Genomic DNA, 16,118 nt, shown 5'->3' with positions numbered 1-16,118 from the left:
ATGTTCTAGATGAAGCAGTCAGTTGTTGGCTGGCACTGCTAAAAATAGATTAACAAAAAAAGTTTTTCCATTTTGGTTTGGCTTCAGTTTAATTAATAATGGCAGTGTGCAATCTGCTTGGGTTTGTGTATTTGAATCATTTTAGAGACCAAATATGTTTTATTGTAAGTTGATATCATAATCCCAACAGTAAAGGACAATTTATTTTCCTTTGTTCTTGACTGTAGATTAAAGATAATAGTTATTTTCTGCCATCTTTTTATCAAATATTACATGGACAGGAAGAAAAGCAATGACACAAAGTGTCATTCAGTTGTGGCTGTCATGTGATATGTTATGCTAGATATACTCCTTAATCATCTGACCAGTTGGTCAGGGAAAAAGAAGCACTAAAACAATTTAAAACAAGAATAACGTTATTTATATATATCTAAAATCATGATTTTAGAATAAAACTTGCCCTTAGGTGTTCACAACTATTTAATATTTGGGATTTTTTCTTTCTTGTCTTGAATTAATTTACTCTTGTTCTATCTGATTTTTGTCACGGCGTTTTAACCAGTGAAACAGAAACAATAGTAAATTAATGCTGTTGTAAATTGAATCAAACTGAGCTGCTCTTAAAATGTTTGATTGAAAAAGTAATTCCCCACAGGCACAGAGCTATGGGATCATGTTATCTTAAATAATTACTTTGTTGCTTAGCTGTAGTTCCGGTAATGGGAGTGGTCAGAGTCACTTGAGGCCAGAAATGTAAACAAAGCATCAAGACTAGAAATTCCCTTTAAGGGCAGAAAAGCCTCTGAGGCAATACTGGGAATGCGATTGTCTGGTTCTAATTTCACATTATATTAATTTAGTTTTTATTGTGTGGTCACAAACATTAAAACTCTTGATAGTGAAAGAAGTTGTAGCTATATAGACAAAACATAAAATAGAATGAAAAAACGTTAATTCTAGCATTCCAATAATTTAGTAAACTAAAAATGTTTAATTGCTCGACAATCATTTGCACTTGTAGATTATTTACAACTTTTAGTCTGTAAATTATTGTATTTTCTGAACTGGATAAAATGATTTTATAAATAAGGTCAAATCCCTCATCTTTATTTTAGTAGCCTGGTATGAACAGCAGGGGGCAGCAGAACACTGGGATTCAACAGATTGAACTACAAAGCAAGGCACAAATCCTTCCTACATTTAAACTAGTTCACCTCAATGTATAATAAAAACTTCTGTAACTATTTGATTTATATCCTATGTATGTTTCAATGAGCAATATTTTAAATTGCTAGTATAAAAGAAAAGTTTAATCTTGTAGAAAATGTACACCTTTTTCTTTTCATTTTATTTTTGTTTAGTAGATATCAAATACTTTTGCATCTTTCTAGTTATTATACATTTATCCTTCTTTCTTTTTTCTTTTAAAAGGGATTTGTGCATGTGTCATAGTTGCACATATTTTGTCATTCACTTCCCACTGAGCATAAAGTTCATAAACCTCCACTTATTAAAAATAGGGGAACCATAAATAATGGTAATGTGAATTTGTTTACAGATAAAGTTATTTTTTAACCCTCTGAACTCCAGTCTCTGAGTTAAGTTTTCTTTCCTATTTTGGTTTTAGTTTTTTGGAAATCTGTTTTATAGAATAGAACAAGGATTTCTAGTAATTATTTTTTGTCAACCTCTTACAAATGATTATAATACTGGGTATATTAGAAACTATTTCTTGCAAAACCTCCTTAGGCAGCTGTTGCACTCAGTTTGTGATTATGATGGGGGATTAGAGAACGAGAGAACTAAGCTATTGGAAAATATCAGTAGAATTGATCAATCCCATAAACCTTAAATTTGTGTTACTTTTAAATTTTTCTATTCTCTTTGTGACACATGATGGTGTTACTGAGTGAACAGGATGGCGAGAGTGGCACATTTGAGGCACCACAGATGACCTGAATTTATCAATCATGCGTACATTTTGAATGTATGATTGATAAATTCATTCTAGTCAACTACAATCTTGTTCATGATCATCTAAAATATACCCCCACTCAAGATTCGTTATATAGAAGAACCATATGTTTCTCCACATGTTTCCATATGGTGAAATATTGCTCTATCCATTAGTGTGCTGCTGCAACTTATACATATTTGTATATCAGATGAACTGCCTAACTGACCTTTGACTTGAAATCCTGCTAAGCAGTGTTGTAATGTTTGCTTTTGAGTCATGTCTGAACTGATAACCATTTGACCCAGCTCCAGGCTAGTCTTATAACCTTCATAATTACTATCATTAATTGTAATGTGCATCATAAAAATTATTTATTTTATCATCTGACCATGATCTTACAGTATGACCATTCTGAGTAAAAATGAGTGGTATTTCTTTAGCAGGACGATTAGAAATACTGACAAACAGCTGAATGTGTCTTTCTTGTACTCAGGATAAAGTTTAGAAGCTGTTTCTCAGGCAATAGGCAGTGGTCAGTAAAAGATTACGGAGGGGCAGCGTTGCGTTACACTTGACTTTGTACAACAAGAGAAGTCTCAGGACAGACTGAGACTTTTTAACAAAAAGTGAATTAGAAAAGGAAATTATTTATTTTCCAATATGAACTAGGATTGGTTGTCTTGGATAGATTTTGCCTAATAAATGACATAGTCATGTGAAAACTGATTTTAGCATATAATTATTTTTAAAATCTGAAACACGTAAAAGTGACAAAAAGGGAATAAACAGACAGAATCTTTAAGAGCCTAAATATTTCTAATAGCACTAAATTTTGAAAATATACTAATTGAGTATTGCAAAAAAAGCTGCTTACAATGTTTTACTGTAATATTGCAAAAAAAATGTTAGTTTCATATAAAAATATTAATATTTTACAAAATTATCATATATTATTACACATAAGCACACGTTTAAATAAGTTGGGAGGCAGGGGAAACAAAGGAAAAGTAACGAAAAAAAAACAGCAGCAAATGCCACAGTAGATAGGAAATGTGACATTTATCAGTTTTTGTTTGTTTAATTGTTAGATTAAATACAAAATAGTTTAAAATGGTTTTTTAAAAGCTTTGAATTATGGTGTGAATTTTACCTAGAAAATTCTGCCATTAGTTATCTGATCATAAGATTTCTTTGTAGATTATAAGTTGTCTTTGATCGTGGCTTTAAATACTTATGCATTATAGTCAAAGATCGGCTTCTTGACATTCTTAAATCTCTGGGGTATAAAAACTAAAGCTTACTCGTGATTAAAACCTCTTTGCACCGTAAACATGTCATTGCCTAAATGACGTACGTGACGCAAATATCGCGAGATTCAGCCATGCCTCACAGTTCTATAAACCCCGGCTCGTCCTCGTCCTCTTCGTTCGTCCTCAGTGCAGGATAACGCGGCGCTCTCGATCTCTTCATTAACATAAACAACAAGTAATCCTGACCAGGCATTATATTTATTTAACATTTATATTGATTTCTTCCGCCCTACTCCACCCGTGAGGAATTTGCTACTCTGTTTGTATTTTTAAAAGGTGAGTTTTTAATGTATTTTCTTAACGGGTACATTTTTACTTCTGGTTGCTTAATATGGCAGTGCAGCAGCTAGCGTCAAGCTAGGAGGTCAACCGGCAAGGATCAACGGAGAGGCTTTAATATTTACATTATCTCCACATTGTGTGTAAAATATACCGTTCTTTTATTTTCTACACTGTAATACCAGATGCGTGTCGAAATAGCTGTTTTAGTTGTTACGAAAAAAGTCTAAGGTTTGCCAAATAACATATATATATAGCTAGCTAACATTATTTTTACTATGGTGTGCTGATGAGATTTTGATCACTTTAGTAAACAGCACCCAAGTTAAAATCAAAATTACACAGGTCGTCACAGTGGTTGTTTTAATATCTTAAGCGTTGTGATTGTTTTTTTCTTGAGCTGGGGTTGAGAGGGTAAAAGTCTGAAATGATAACATTAGAACCGGAAATAAAACGTTTGTATATTTGTTCAATTAACATTTTATTACAAAGTCCTTCCACCTTTTTGAGCTCTTCCACTAGTACAATGGGGTACTTCGTGGTGAGTTGTATTTCCGGGAATGTCTACAAACCGACGTCATCTGGAAAAAAGCTTCTGGGTGGGAATCAGTTTCGGAGATTTCGCAAAAACCAACTCTTTTGTTTATTAAATTATCGTCATCATACCCTAGTTGCCGTGTTTGGTAATGATTAATGAACTTACGTCAAAAACGAGACAAAACCCTCTTTAGATATGTTTGAGTTTTTTTTTTTGTTTTTTTTTTGACAGTCTGGTATGTTTAAAATTATGATTCTCTGTGTTGTTAAAAAACATTAATCTTATGACACAGACCTAAATTTCAGATAAAAGATCCACAGAAAAAAAACACAGAACATGATGCATGATCATAATGTTTCTATAACATGCAGCCACATTTTGTGATCAGTAGAAATTTAGTTGTCTTTTTCTTATTTATTTTTAGATACATTTTTATTATGTTTTTAATTTGATCAAACTTTTAGATCCTTGAAGATTTATTTTTTGTTATGTCCTAGCATTTTCAGCGTCTTATGTGCACTATACTGTCTAGGAGAAATCTTCTATTAAGAACAAGTGATCCTCGATATTTAACTTAACTTCACTTAATATTTCTTCCTCATGGATAATTTTTAGCGCATGAAATTTCAGCATCTTATTCTGTGTTGGTTACATTTCTTCTCTCTCCTTTAGGTCTCTAAACGCTCATCATCGTTGACGACAATGGAAGTTATAGTCCGTCGCTGTCCCTTTCTGGCATGCGTGCCACAGGCTTTTTTCCAGCAGTCCAGGAAATCCATGGTGACGTATGCTCAAAGATGTCCCATCATGATGGAGCTGGCTTCAAAACCAATGGCTCCATCAATGGCACGGGCCCTGTGCTCTTCTACTTCCAATCAGAAGACTGAAATCAAGACTGGAAATGAAGGTGAGCATGAATAAATGCACAGAGGCCACCTAATAATGAGATAAATCTTACAGATGCTGGAATGAGTTAGCTTGCCAGTTGTAATATGTTGGTTTTAACCATGCATTTCAAATGTTGTATCCTTTTTTTCCAGCCCCTGTAGTGGGAGTAGAGTCCAAGTTGCCTGCTGGTCATCCTGTGCCAACTACAGGCCAGGCGGTGGCTTCCAAATGCCCCTTTCTGGCTGCTGAGATGAAGCAGAAGAACAGCGGTGTGGTCCGCCAGGTTACCATGGAGTTCCAGGAGGATGTTGAGGAAGTGCGCACTGTTCAGAAAGGTGAGCTTCTTAAATGTTAAATTTAAGAAATTTTAACTCTGTCTGCTGTGCTGTATCTAATGCTGTTTTTTTTTTTTTGTTCTTTTTGTCCTTTTCACCTATTTTAGAGATTTCACCTGCCAAGCTGAAACAGCCATCCTTGACCATCACCAGTAAAGTGGGAGAGCAAGGTAATTTGATGAAAACTCTCCTGAAGCAGCGTCCCAAGAGGGTCACCCACCTGCTGCAGGACAACCTCCTTGGCAGAAGTAGGTTTCATTTGACTGTTGAGCTTTGCATCATTTACTTCTGCAACATATCATGCAAGTCTTAACTTCCTGGTTTGTTGCAGTGTCCCGCTTCCAGTACGATGACTTTTTTGAGAAGAAGATAGAGGAGAAGAAGAATGACCACACCTACCGGGTGTTTAAGACCGTCAACCGCCTGGCCACTGAATTTCCAATGGCGGACGACTTCACAGGCTCGCTGGAGGATAAGCGGGAAGTGTCTGTCTGGTGCAGCAACGACTACCTGGGCATGAGTCGACACCCTCGAGTCGTAAAGTCCATCATGTGAGTCAAAGACAACGAGCTTGGAGGTGTAGCCTTCAAATTCTAACATTTGCTCTACTTTCTAGGTTCAAGGTTTGTTATGTAATAAAGAAAATATTTGCATATGGTGCCCGTTTACCTCTGATTGCTCTGTGGCTTTTGCCCCAGTGTAAGAGCTGAGGTCAGACAGAAAGAACTAGAACTGCTTAGAGACACTACATGATGATTAGATGGGACCAGACACCCAGGAGCGCTGCCGGGTCTCTGGTTCAGTGGAAGTAGCTGGTCAGAGTTCAGATGAGAAGTGTGATTTTCCTTTCAACTTGTTTCAGCCTGCCCTTGCTTTTATACTTTGACACATGCTGCAGTACAGTTATAATACTTGTTGTTCAGTCATTGTAATTTTACACCTACTTAAGCTTCTACCTAAGAAACTGGTGTGGACTGTTATTGCGGTACTGCTTTAGAAAGCCAGACAAAATTATCACACTTTCCTTTGCTCTCGTGTTCTTCTTTCAGGGACACTTTACAAAAGCACGGGTCGGGGGCGGGGGGAACCAGAAACATATCTGGGACCAGCAAATTCCACGTGGAGCTGGAACAAGAGCTGGCTGACCTCCACAGCAAGGATGCCGCTCTTCTCTTCACCTCCTGCTTTGTTGCCAATGACTCCACACTTTTCACCCTCGCCAAGATGCTTCCTGGTATGTTTTTTTTGGGGGGAAAAATGCAAAATTATCTAGGCTTTTAATGTAACTTTTCACTAACCATCTTTCCTCACAACATCAGGTTGTGAGATTTACTCGGATGCAGGCAACCACGCGTCAATGATCCAGGGCATCCGGAACAGCGGCGCTAAGAAGTTTATTTTCCGCCACAACGACTTGGCTCACCTCAGAGAGCTGCTGGAGAAAGGAGACCCCACCAAACCCAAAATTGTGGCTTTTGAGACTGTCCACTCCATGGATGGTCAGTTTTCATCTACTTGTCTGGCAACTCCTATCAAATGTATTTCGAAGTGCTGCATTGTGACCTGTGTTGTGCTGCGTTCTCTGGAACAGGTGCCGTGTGCCCCCTGGAGGAGATGTGCGACCTGGCTCATGAGTTTGGCGCCATCACCTTCGTTGACGAGGTTCACGCTGTGGGTCTGTACGGGGCCAGAGGAGGAGGAATCGGAGACAGAGATGGCGTAATGCACAAGATGGATATCATTTCAGGAACTCTAGGTCAGCACGCAATGTCTACTAAACAAAGTAGTTATTTTTAATAGGATATTTGGGTTTTCAATTCCTTTTCGGATACTTTTGAGCTACTTCTGTTTTTATGCAGGGCTATATTTCTAAACTAAAACAACTGTTCCCAGTTTGCATGACTCATCCTGCTCTTTGTGTTTGTGCTCGTCTGAGGATTAAGCCTCAGTAGTGCCATCCAATATGCCTGTGTGCTTGAAGGAGCATGAGTAGCTCTGTTGTTGCTAGGCGACTGTGTGCTCTCTCAGTGCACTCTTATTGAGTTACTGTGTCACTGTCGAGCTTGACCCATCAGCTCTGCTGCTTCAGGAAGCTTGTTGGTTTTACGAATGTTTTTGTCTTGATTCTAAGTCCTGGAAGCATTTGTAAAATTACTGGCCATTTTGTTTTCCAGGGAAAGCTTTCGGATGTGTCGGGGGCTACATCGCCAGCACCTCTGCCCTCGTGGACACCGTGCGCTCCTACGCAGCCGGTTTCATCTTCACCACCTCCCTGCCCCCGATGCTTCTGGCCGGGGCCCGGCAGTCGATCCAGACCCTCAAAGGGGAAGAAGGGCGCATGCTGAGGCGTAAACACCAGCGCAACGTGCAGCTGCTCAGACAGATGCTGATGGACGCAGGGCTGCCTGTTGTGCACTGCCCTAGCCACATTATCCCCATTCGGGTAATCTACGATTTAGTTCACACTTTAAGTACAAACAGCCTGATTAGCTTTAAGCCCCACGTAAGACACCCCTGATGACTGCTCTTTAATCATCTTGTGTGACTTTCTGATCTCAGGTGGCAAACGCTGAGAAAAACACAGAGGTGTGTGACATCATGATGAATCGCCACAACATCTATGTGCAGGCCATCAACTACCCCACTGTTGCAAGAGGGGAGGAGCTTCTGCGCATTGCCCCAACCCCTCACCACACCCCAGAGATGATGAAATACTTTGTTGGTAAGATGGTAAAACAGCTACATGTGACACGCATTGCTAAGATTGAGTAGTTGATTCAGTTCAACTGTAACAGGCTGCATATTTACATTCCAGCCCTTATTGACACTTCGCTTGTTGTTTTTTGTTTTGTTTTCAGAGAAGCTGGTGCAGACGTGGAAGGAGTCAGGCCTCGGGCTGAAGCCCCACTCATCGGCAGAATGCAACTTCTGCCAGCAGCCGCTGCACTTTGAGCTGATGAGCGAACGAGAGAAGTCGTACTTCAGCGGCCTCAGTCACCCCATCTCAGCCTGCGCATAACACTACACACCACTGCTAGCTTAAACTGGCACATAAACACTCATTCCTCTGTCGCTGTCATAGAATGTATTAATTATCTTTGATATACGTCTTATTATATGTAATATTTAAGATATTCTATCTTCAGATGTTCTATAAGCTTCAAATAAAACATAAAAGGAAAACTGTTTCACTGTGTTTTTATGTGTGCTTGTTTTATCAATTTTTGAATAACCAGTAGTGCAACTGAAACGCAGGGGAAAAAGTGGGTCAATGCTCTTAAACAGAGACTACAAATTAAGTGTATGCTTGAAACTGAACTTAATGTATTAAACATTAATTCTCAGTTTGGGTTCTGTAAAATGGAGAAAAATTGGTGATTACTGGAGATTAAACAGTTTAAATAAAATTTTAGTTTTGCAGGTAAATAATTGTGCTGACATCAGTTTGCGAAACTACAAGAGCCTGGCCCTAAAGGACTTTATAAACAAGTGGAGGCTGAGAATGTTTTAGTACGACTTAGGAGGTATGGAAATTAGTTCCTAAATAACCACAACAACATAAACTTATAGTCATCCTATCATAGATCATAGTTTGCCAACTTTATATCATCATTAGGTTCAAGTTCAGGTTACTTTTTTTTTATACCTGTAAGTAAATTTGTTCTGCTGTAAGACACCTAAGTGGCTTAATAGTGGTAGCTGATGCTTGTGACCCAGAAGTTACAGAATCTTGCAAATGGATTTTTGAAAAAAATAGAAACATGCAGAGTGCAAAATATTTTCAAACCCCTTTTAATCTGACACCTTTAATATCTAGTGCTACCAGTTGCATTAAGACATTTATTATAAAAATAAGTGATTTAATCTCTGTACAAATGCAGCATCATGAAGACAGTAGAGAGGACTGGCATGAGGGTGTGAATGGACTCTGAGCAGGGTTTGTTGGAAGAGCGATAATCAGCGAAGCAGCCAAGTGGTGGTATCTATGGTAGCTCTAGAAAAGCTGCAGAGAGCTACACCTCAGTCGGAGAATCAGTACAAAACTTTGAAGAGCTCCAAAACCAACCCTGAGCACACCGTCCATGCAGTAAAATATAGTGGTTGCAGCATCATGCTGGGGGGTTTTGGTAAGAGATACAGAGCTAAACACGGGGTTCCTGTAAAACCTGACTGAGTAAACACAAAAGCCATCAGACTGGGAGAGAGGTTCACCTTCCAGCACTGAAACAACTTTAAACATACAGCCAGAACTACTGTTGAATGAAGTGTTGCATTGGTCCAGTTAAAGTCCAGACCTGAATTGAATTGAGAATCTGTGGCAATACTTTAAATCTGTTGGTCATAGATGCTCCCCAACCTCCAGCGATGCACAGCAAATTCTGGTTTCAGACAATGCAGCCGCATTTACCCTGAAAGGGTTAATCTTTTCTGATTAACTTCCTTATAAGCTGCGGTTAAGACATGAGCTGCTTAGGAGTGATTTTAGCCACCTGTAAGTTGTTTAAGTACCTTAGCCAACTTATGGGATGTTTTGATTACATGAATCAACGTGTGAACGGTTTTGAAAATCAGAGTCAAGCGTTTTTTTTTGTAAATTTCTTAGATGAACTCAACATGGAAGTACCTCCATATTTAGTGATGAGGAAAAAATAAGAATGGTGTGCATGCTGTTAGGATCTGTGAGAAACACAGAAACCTTTATTTAGTCGATGCTGATGATGTGCCATGAGCCTCTTAACAAGAACTTAAGAGGCTCATGGCTCATCAAAGAGGTGCCAGCTCTAAAGTTTAAAACTACAGTTCACCTGTATGTTAAGGGCAGGAGCATTCAGGGAAAAGAGTACAACTGAATCTGATTTTGGCTGTAAATTTGGATTATATTGGAATCAGCTGTAATAATCTGATCTGAATTAAAACCAGAAGTGAATATATTGGGAGCTTTTGGTCTTGCAAACTGCCATTTGATTTAAGTTAGTGCTAAACTCACAAGCTAAGATGATTTGATTTAATGAATGCAGACATAGCATTTTTTGTCACTATCATAGAAAATACTTAATACTTCCTTAGTGGAGCTTTTCTATTTGCTTAATCAAGTGTTTCATCTGAAACCACAGTCTTCCAGAGCAGCAAAAGGGCAGATATGTGATGTTTAGCCACATACGTTAAGTGGAATCTAATACTTTGTGAGAAATAGGTCACCATAATGAGCTTGGCTCAGCTCACTGAAAAGCTGAATCTCTGTCTCACTGCCGATGGAACAGCCTTATTATTTCATTACACTGCTGTGGGTTTGGTTCCTAATAAAAGTAGGACATGGACACGTTTCCTGTTTGGCTCTCATTAACACAAAAAGTGGTAACACTGCTATGCAAAGGACAAACAAAAGATTCTGCACTTGCCACTATCATATCCGGTTTTTTTAATTTTTTTTATTTAAAATTAGAAAAGATGATTTGAATAAGAGTCCCTCTTTCAGCCTTTTCAGTTCTTTGCACATCTTAGCTTCAAAAAGTAGATTGTTTTATATTGCTGTGTGCAACGTAACATTGAGTGGAGGACCCAGTGACCCACTAACCTGTAAACTCAGATAAAGATTACATGAATTTGTTTTGGAAGGCGCAAATCCACAAAGATCATGCTGATAATGATAAACTCCACCACGCAAAACCTCAAACTACTGCACCACTTTGTAAACCTCATTGATTCCTCTTTAAAACAAATTTGTCAGTATAGTTTGCAGAGCTTTTATCACAGCTCATCATCACCACAACACACCAGCACACAGCCAACATGTGTTCCCTCTTGTTGGGCTCAGTAAATGTCACAGCTGCCTGAGAAAAAGGCAGAAGTACTCTGAAAATGGAAGTGAGAATTGCCTTTGGTTGTTACAAGAACTGAGGTTTTCCATTGCAATATGTAAATATTTCCACTTCTGAGGTGAGTCGTGCAATGACTGCAAGCAAAAGCTGAACAAATGCAGTGGCAGCATATATGTACAGTGCCTTGCAGAATGATTTGTTTACTCTAGTACTTGTTCACATTTACAAGTACATTTCAGAGTGTTTTTATTAGGATGTCATGAGAGAGACTGACAGAAAATAGTGCATAGTTGCGAATGGAAAAAAACAATATCTGAAAGTGGTGATTTGGATCTGAAATCAGCCACCATGACTAAATACATCCACCTTTCACTTCAATCAAAACCATTGTGCATTTTAAGACTTTCATGTTTAATTAAATTACATTACACCGCTACCTGGCATCTTGGGGAAATTGATGTAAATGGATTTCATCATGAGACATCAGTGTAAAGCAGGTGGACACAAATGCACACCACTTTTCACTTTTTTCACATTCAATATTTTCTACATGGAAAACCATGTATTATTGTTTTTTCCTTTTACTATACAACTGCTTTTCCTTATTGCCTTGCATAGAATCTCAAGAAAATGCATTTTTCTGGGAATTGTACATAAAAATGTATCCTGCATTTTATAACCTGATGGAATTTGACAATTGTCCTTAATAATTTATACTTCTAATTATACATTAATCAATTGTGACCAAAAAGCGACTTTGGGAACCAAAGTTGCAAGATTTGACAAATGATTTCACACCTAAAAAGGTTAAGACACGCAATGTGATGAAATGCATTTCAAAACTGAAAGACTGGGTTGAAGGAGGGAAGTTACTGTTTAAAAAAGGAGTTGAAAAAGCAAAACTAAAACAAAATATACCAAAATATTTGGGATTTTTCTCCATGTGAGGACACATGAATGTCTTGAGTTAAATCACATGCCTATTGAACGAGGTGGTTGACGGTTTTCTATTTCAATTTAATTAAAAACTACGTTATTTATCCCCGAAGGGAAATTACGTGCTTTATCTTCAGGGTCCTTGTGGATCGTGATGCTGTGGGCAGGAAGCATGTTTTGTGGCAGTAAGTCTTGCAACATGTCAGAAGAGGCTTCTGACTGCAGTCTGTTTCTATATGACAGTCTCATTACAGTCATTACTGTCAACTCAATTTCCAGGCATCAGAGACAATATAAAATGTGTTCATTTAGGGTAAGTTTATGAAAATCTCACATAGAACAAGCAGTACAAAAGGCAACGTATGTTGCATTTATTTACCTGAAAATATTCTAATGAAAAAACAAAGCAAAATATTAGTCAATCAATTATTTGGTACATTCTAAGTACTGTGTTTTCTACCCTAAACCAAGAAAAACACAACATTGCATAACATCAATATCCACCATGCATATTTTGTGGATTCTGAATCATAAAAGAAAACCACATAAACTTTCAAATGCCAGGGTAACTGAGTGTACGGGAATACTCATCCAGACATAGAGTGAATCCTACGATTAATCACAATTTTTACTTCCTTCTTGTGATTGAGAAACAAGTTTTACTGATACACTCATCTATTTATATTAACACACAGACAAATGAGAATGAACTTATGCTTGTCTGTGGCTGCATTTCAAAATCCAGTCGTCAAAGTTTTCATGTGATCTTCAAAGGAATTCCTAGATGACACTAACAAGAGACTCTTTGAGAAAACTTAAGCAGAACAAAAAGAGAAACTCGCATTAAAAAAATATACAAAATAAATACACATTACGATATAATGTTAAGCCAAACTATACTGTGGACGTTTGTCAAGTCGACACCATTGCAGGACATTTTATCTTTGATTAGTGCTGGCTTTGTGAAGGCTCACTCATTTATCATCTGATCTAAGCAGAGTGGCTGAATTTCCATGGCTACTCAATCCTGCACAGCTGCCAGCTCTCGTGATCCAGACAAAAGTACAGAGCAATGAAGAGAGAGCTCACACATGTTGTTAAAGGATTCAGTTTGCACACCAAAGGACTGGGCAGATCTGTTTTAGTGTAAAAGAGCAACACTTCAGAAGTTTGTCCGGTGAATACTTTTCAAAACTTAAATGCTCCACGGAGTTTGAAGAGAACTACAAACGTTCTTCTTTTGTGCCAGATGCACAAAATGTTCAAAGTGGCTTTTATCCTAATGAATTCTCATTCATATGTTCATGATTTATTGCCTCAATCCACTGAAACAGCCAGGGTTTTTATGTGCCTAAACAATATGCGTCACATCTAGAATACTTTGCACATTCCAGAACCTTTGCTGACTTTTTATTTGTTTAATCAGCAGCAATTGCAATAAGCATAAAAAATGATCAACCAGCACTGATTTGCTTTGGCAGCGGTCTGACTGTATGCATACATGTTGGCTTCACTACTTCACAGGGCTGAAGTGCAGCACTCCCACAAGATTAGATATTTTAAGGTACTTTGAGTTGCATTTTCTTTTTTGTGTTTTTTGTTTTTGTACCGGTTAACGTAAAGCAACTAAAGTAATACATGCATGTCATATTTACTGACATGCATTAAAGCTGACTGTATTAAAGACGACATTACAGTGTTTTTTGTGTGCTTGTTCTTGCAAAAGAGAAGAATGGTATTTATTTTTCCTTTTCTTTGTTGTTTGACTTGGTGAAAACTTGTAAAAGTTACATTAAACAACAAACATTGATATGCATCAAACAAAACATTACATTGATTACTGAAACACTAAAATATTCTCAATTATTTAATAAAACATTGTTTGGAAATGCTTTTTACTTATTAACCATTTGGATTGGACCATTCCAACTACATATCACAGTGATTATTGTACCATTAAAGAAAGTGGGGAAAAACATATTAACTGAAAAGCTAAGTGTTGAGTGGCTGGAATGTGACAGAGTATGCCAGAAACACACAGTCTACCGCTTATGAGCACAGGGAGAAAAATTAAATGATACAGAACTTTAGCTCTAATATGGGTCCAGGCTTGACATTTCTTTAGTCCACTATGTGCACTCTACTGCTGGCCACACAACAGGAACAAAAAGCAGTTGTCATCATATTAAACTGTTACTTACCATGGCTAAATCTCATTCCCAGGGTCCCTTATGACTCCATCCCTCTGCATCCCTTGACGTTTATTTCAGGAAGTGGCTAAAATAGTCCCATGATAAATGCAACACTCTTTCAAGAGGAATGGTCGGTTCTAATTAATTTCTATTACGTAAACATATATGAACTATGACCTTGTGTGCTGTGCAAGCAGTTATCAATCTTGCAGCACACATTAGTTTTAAGCTTGTTGGGGAATAACAATGGTGAAACCCCAGATGTACCTGGGGACGGATAAATTAATTTGAATGTATTGTTGATTATGCATTACCAGGATACTAGCAAAATCATACTGACTGGAAGAATTATCTTATTAAAAGTATAGATATATATTGAGAGTATCTGAAATATACTTGGGATTTGCTAATGACATGTCTGTTTATGCTTTTATCAAAACTTTGTACACTTAAATACAATGGTAATACATTAAAATGCATGAAATTAAAATCTTTGGTTTATTTCATGTTTTTGTTTTTGAGAAAATAGTTCAAAAGGGAAAACAATGGCAAGCATTAAACTACACTTCCTAATGCAGTAGTACCCAAACTTGGGGTGGGAGCCCCATTTAGAATGACAGAAATTAACCTAAATACTAAAACTGACCAAGAGAAACATGTGTATTTTAGAAATGTTGTAAAACTATAGACAAAAAAAAGACTTGGACAAAAAGCTACATAAGCTTTATAATAAATGACTTGGTAAAATATGTATATGTATGACAGTGTTGTGGTACTCGAGATCGGTCTTGGTCTCGATACCGGTCTTAAGACCGTTTTCTGATGGTCTCGGTCTCGTCTCGGACTCGACCGCATTTGGTCTCGGTCTTGTCTCGGTCTCGGGCGCTGAGGACTCGGCATTTTATTTCAAGACCAGTCGAGACCGCAACTGTGAAAATATCACTAAACGTACAGCATACTGTCCAGTTTATTTGTTAACATCTTTGTTTTCAGTGGATGCAAAATGCACCAATTAAAATCCAAGCAACTACGTGTTTCTGTTACTCCCCCCTCCTCCCCTTCCCACCTTTCACTCGCGCGCGGCGCTACTCCCTCCTCCCTCCTCCCCCTCCCCACCTTTCACTCGCGCGCGGCGCTCCAGGACATGCGCAGTGTTTTCTCTCAGCGGCAGAAAATGTTTGTCTAATCGTCAGTAATATAATAGCGCTGCATAAATAGTAAGAAATCCGATGGCCACAGCTAACTCAGCAGCGCTTCGCTTTCACAGACAGTGGGGACAACGTCTAACTATTTTCGTCACTTAGAAAAGTAGCTCAAAGAAGGTAAGCCCCGTTAACGTGATGTTAGCAAAGCTAGCTGTACAGAGACACATAAGCATTGTGATGAAAAAAGTCACTCACTGTCTGAGTTATTGTGCGGAGATGTTGACTGTCTTGTCGCATATATGGGACAACCCTATGTCCAAAAGTCTGCAATATAGTGATGTGACATTCAGAAACAGTCGATTCTTCTCCACTGCTCTTTACTTATAGATAGGACTGGAGTGTCACTCACTGAGAGCCGTTGTTCTATCAGATTACCATACGCTGTCAGAATAGCATACATGCAGTGAGTACCATGCCTGCGCATGCGCATTAAGAAGTCCGACAGTCAGAGGAGTTGTCAGTTCACCACATGCAACAAGTTATGACGAAAATAAGTCATTAAATTGTTTTCAATGATAACTATATAGATATACATGTGTTGTCATGGTTTCAAAGTGTATTTAAAGCAGGTCTGGCTGCTGCTGGAGTCGGCTACAACACAGGCCCGTGTAAAACTCACTTAACCGCTAAGTCAGGACGCCATACAACTGTTAATAACA

General features: G+C 38.1%; 1 protein-coding gene across 1 annotated transcript; it reads left to right on the top strand.

Annotated features, from left to right (window-relative positions):
* Window positions 1–3,377: 3,377 nt before the first annotated feature.
* Window positions 3,378–8,490, top strand: alas1 (5'-aminolevulinate synthase 1). The gene is made up of 11 exons (XM_014975023.2): window positions 3,378–3,543; window positions 4,757–4,991; window positions 5,125–5,307; window positions 5,415–5,555; window positions 5,639–5,858; window positions 6,357–6,541; window positions 6,627–6,806; window positions 6,899–7,063; window positions 7,482–7,750; window positions 7,867–8,029; window positions 8,166–8,490. Exons 2-11 carry the CDS (start codon window positions 4,787–4,789, stop codon window positions 8,324–8,326), a joined length of 1,872 nt encoding a protein of 623 aa, XP_014830509.1. The 5' UTR covers window positions 3,378–3,543; window positions 4,757–4,786; the 3' UTR covers window positions 8,327–8,490.
* The last annotated feature ends 7,628 nt before the right edge of the window (window positions 8,491–16,118 follow it).

This window comes from Poecilia mexicana, unplaced genomic scaffold, assembly GCF_051168715.1.
Source record: "Poecilia mexicana isolate PSO_F unplaced genomic scaffold, ASM5116871v1 scaffold_5, whole genome shotgun sequence".
In the NCBI taxonomy this organism is placed as follows: Eukaryota; Metazoa; Chordata; class Actinopteri; order Cyprinodontiformes; family Poeciliidae; genus Poecilia; species Poecilia mexicana.
The sequence above is the reverse complement of the archived record's forward strand: the minus strand, read 5'-3'. Positions and strand labels throughout refer to the sequence as shown.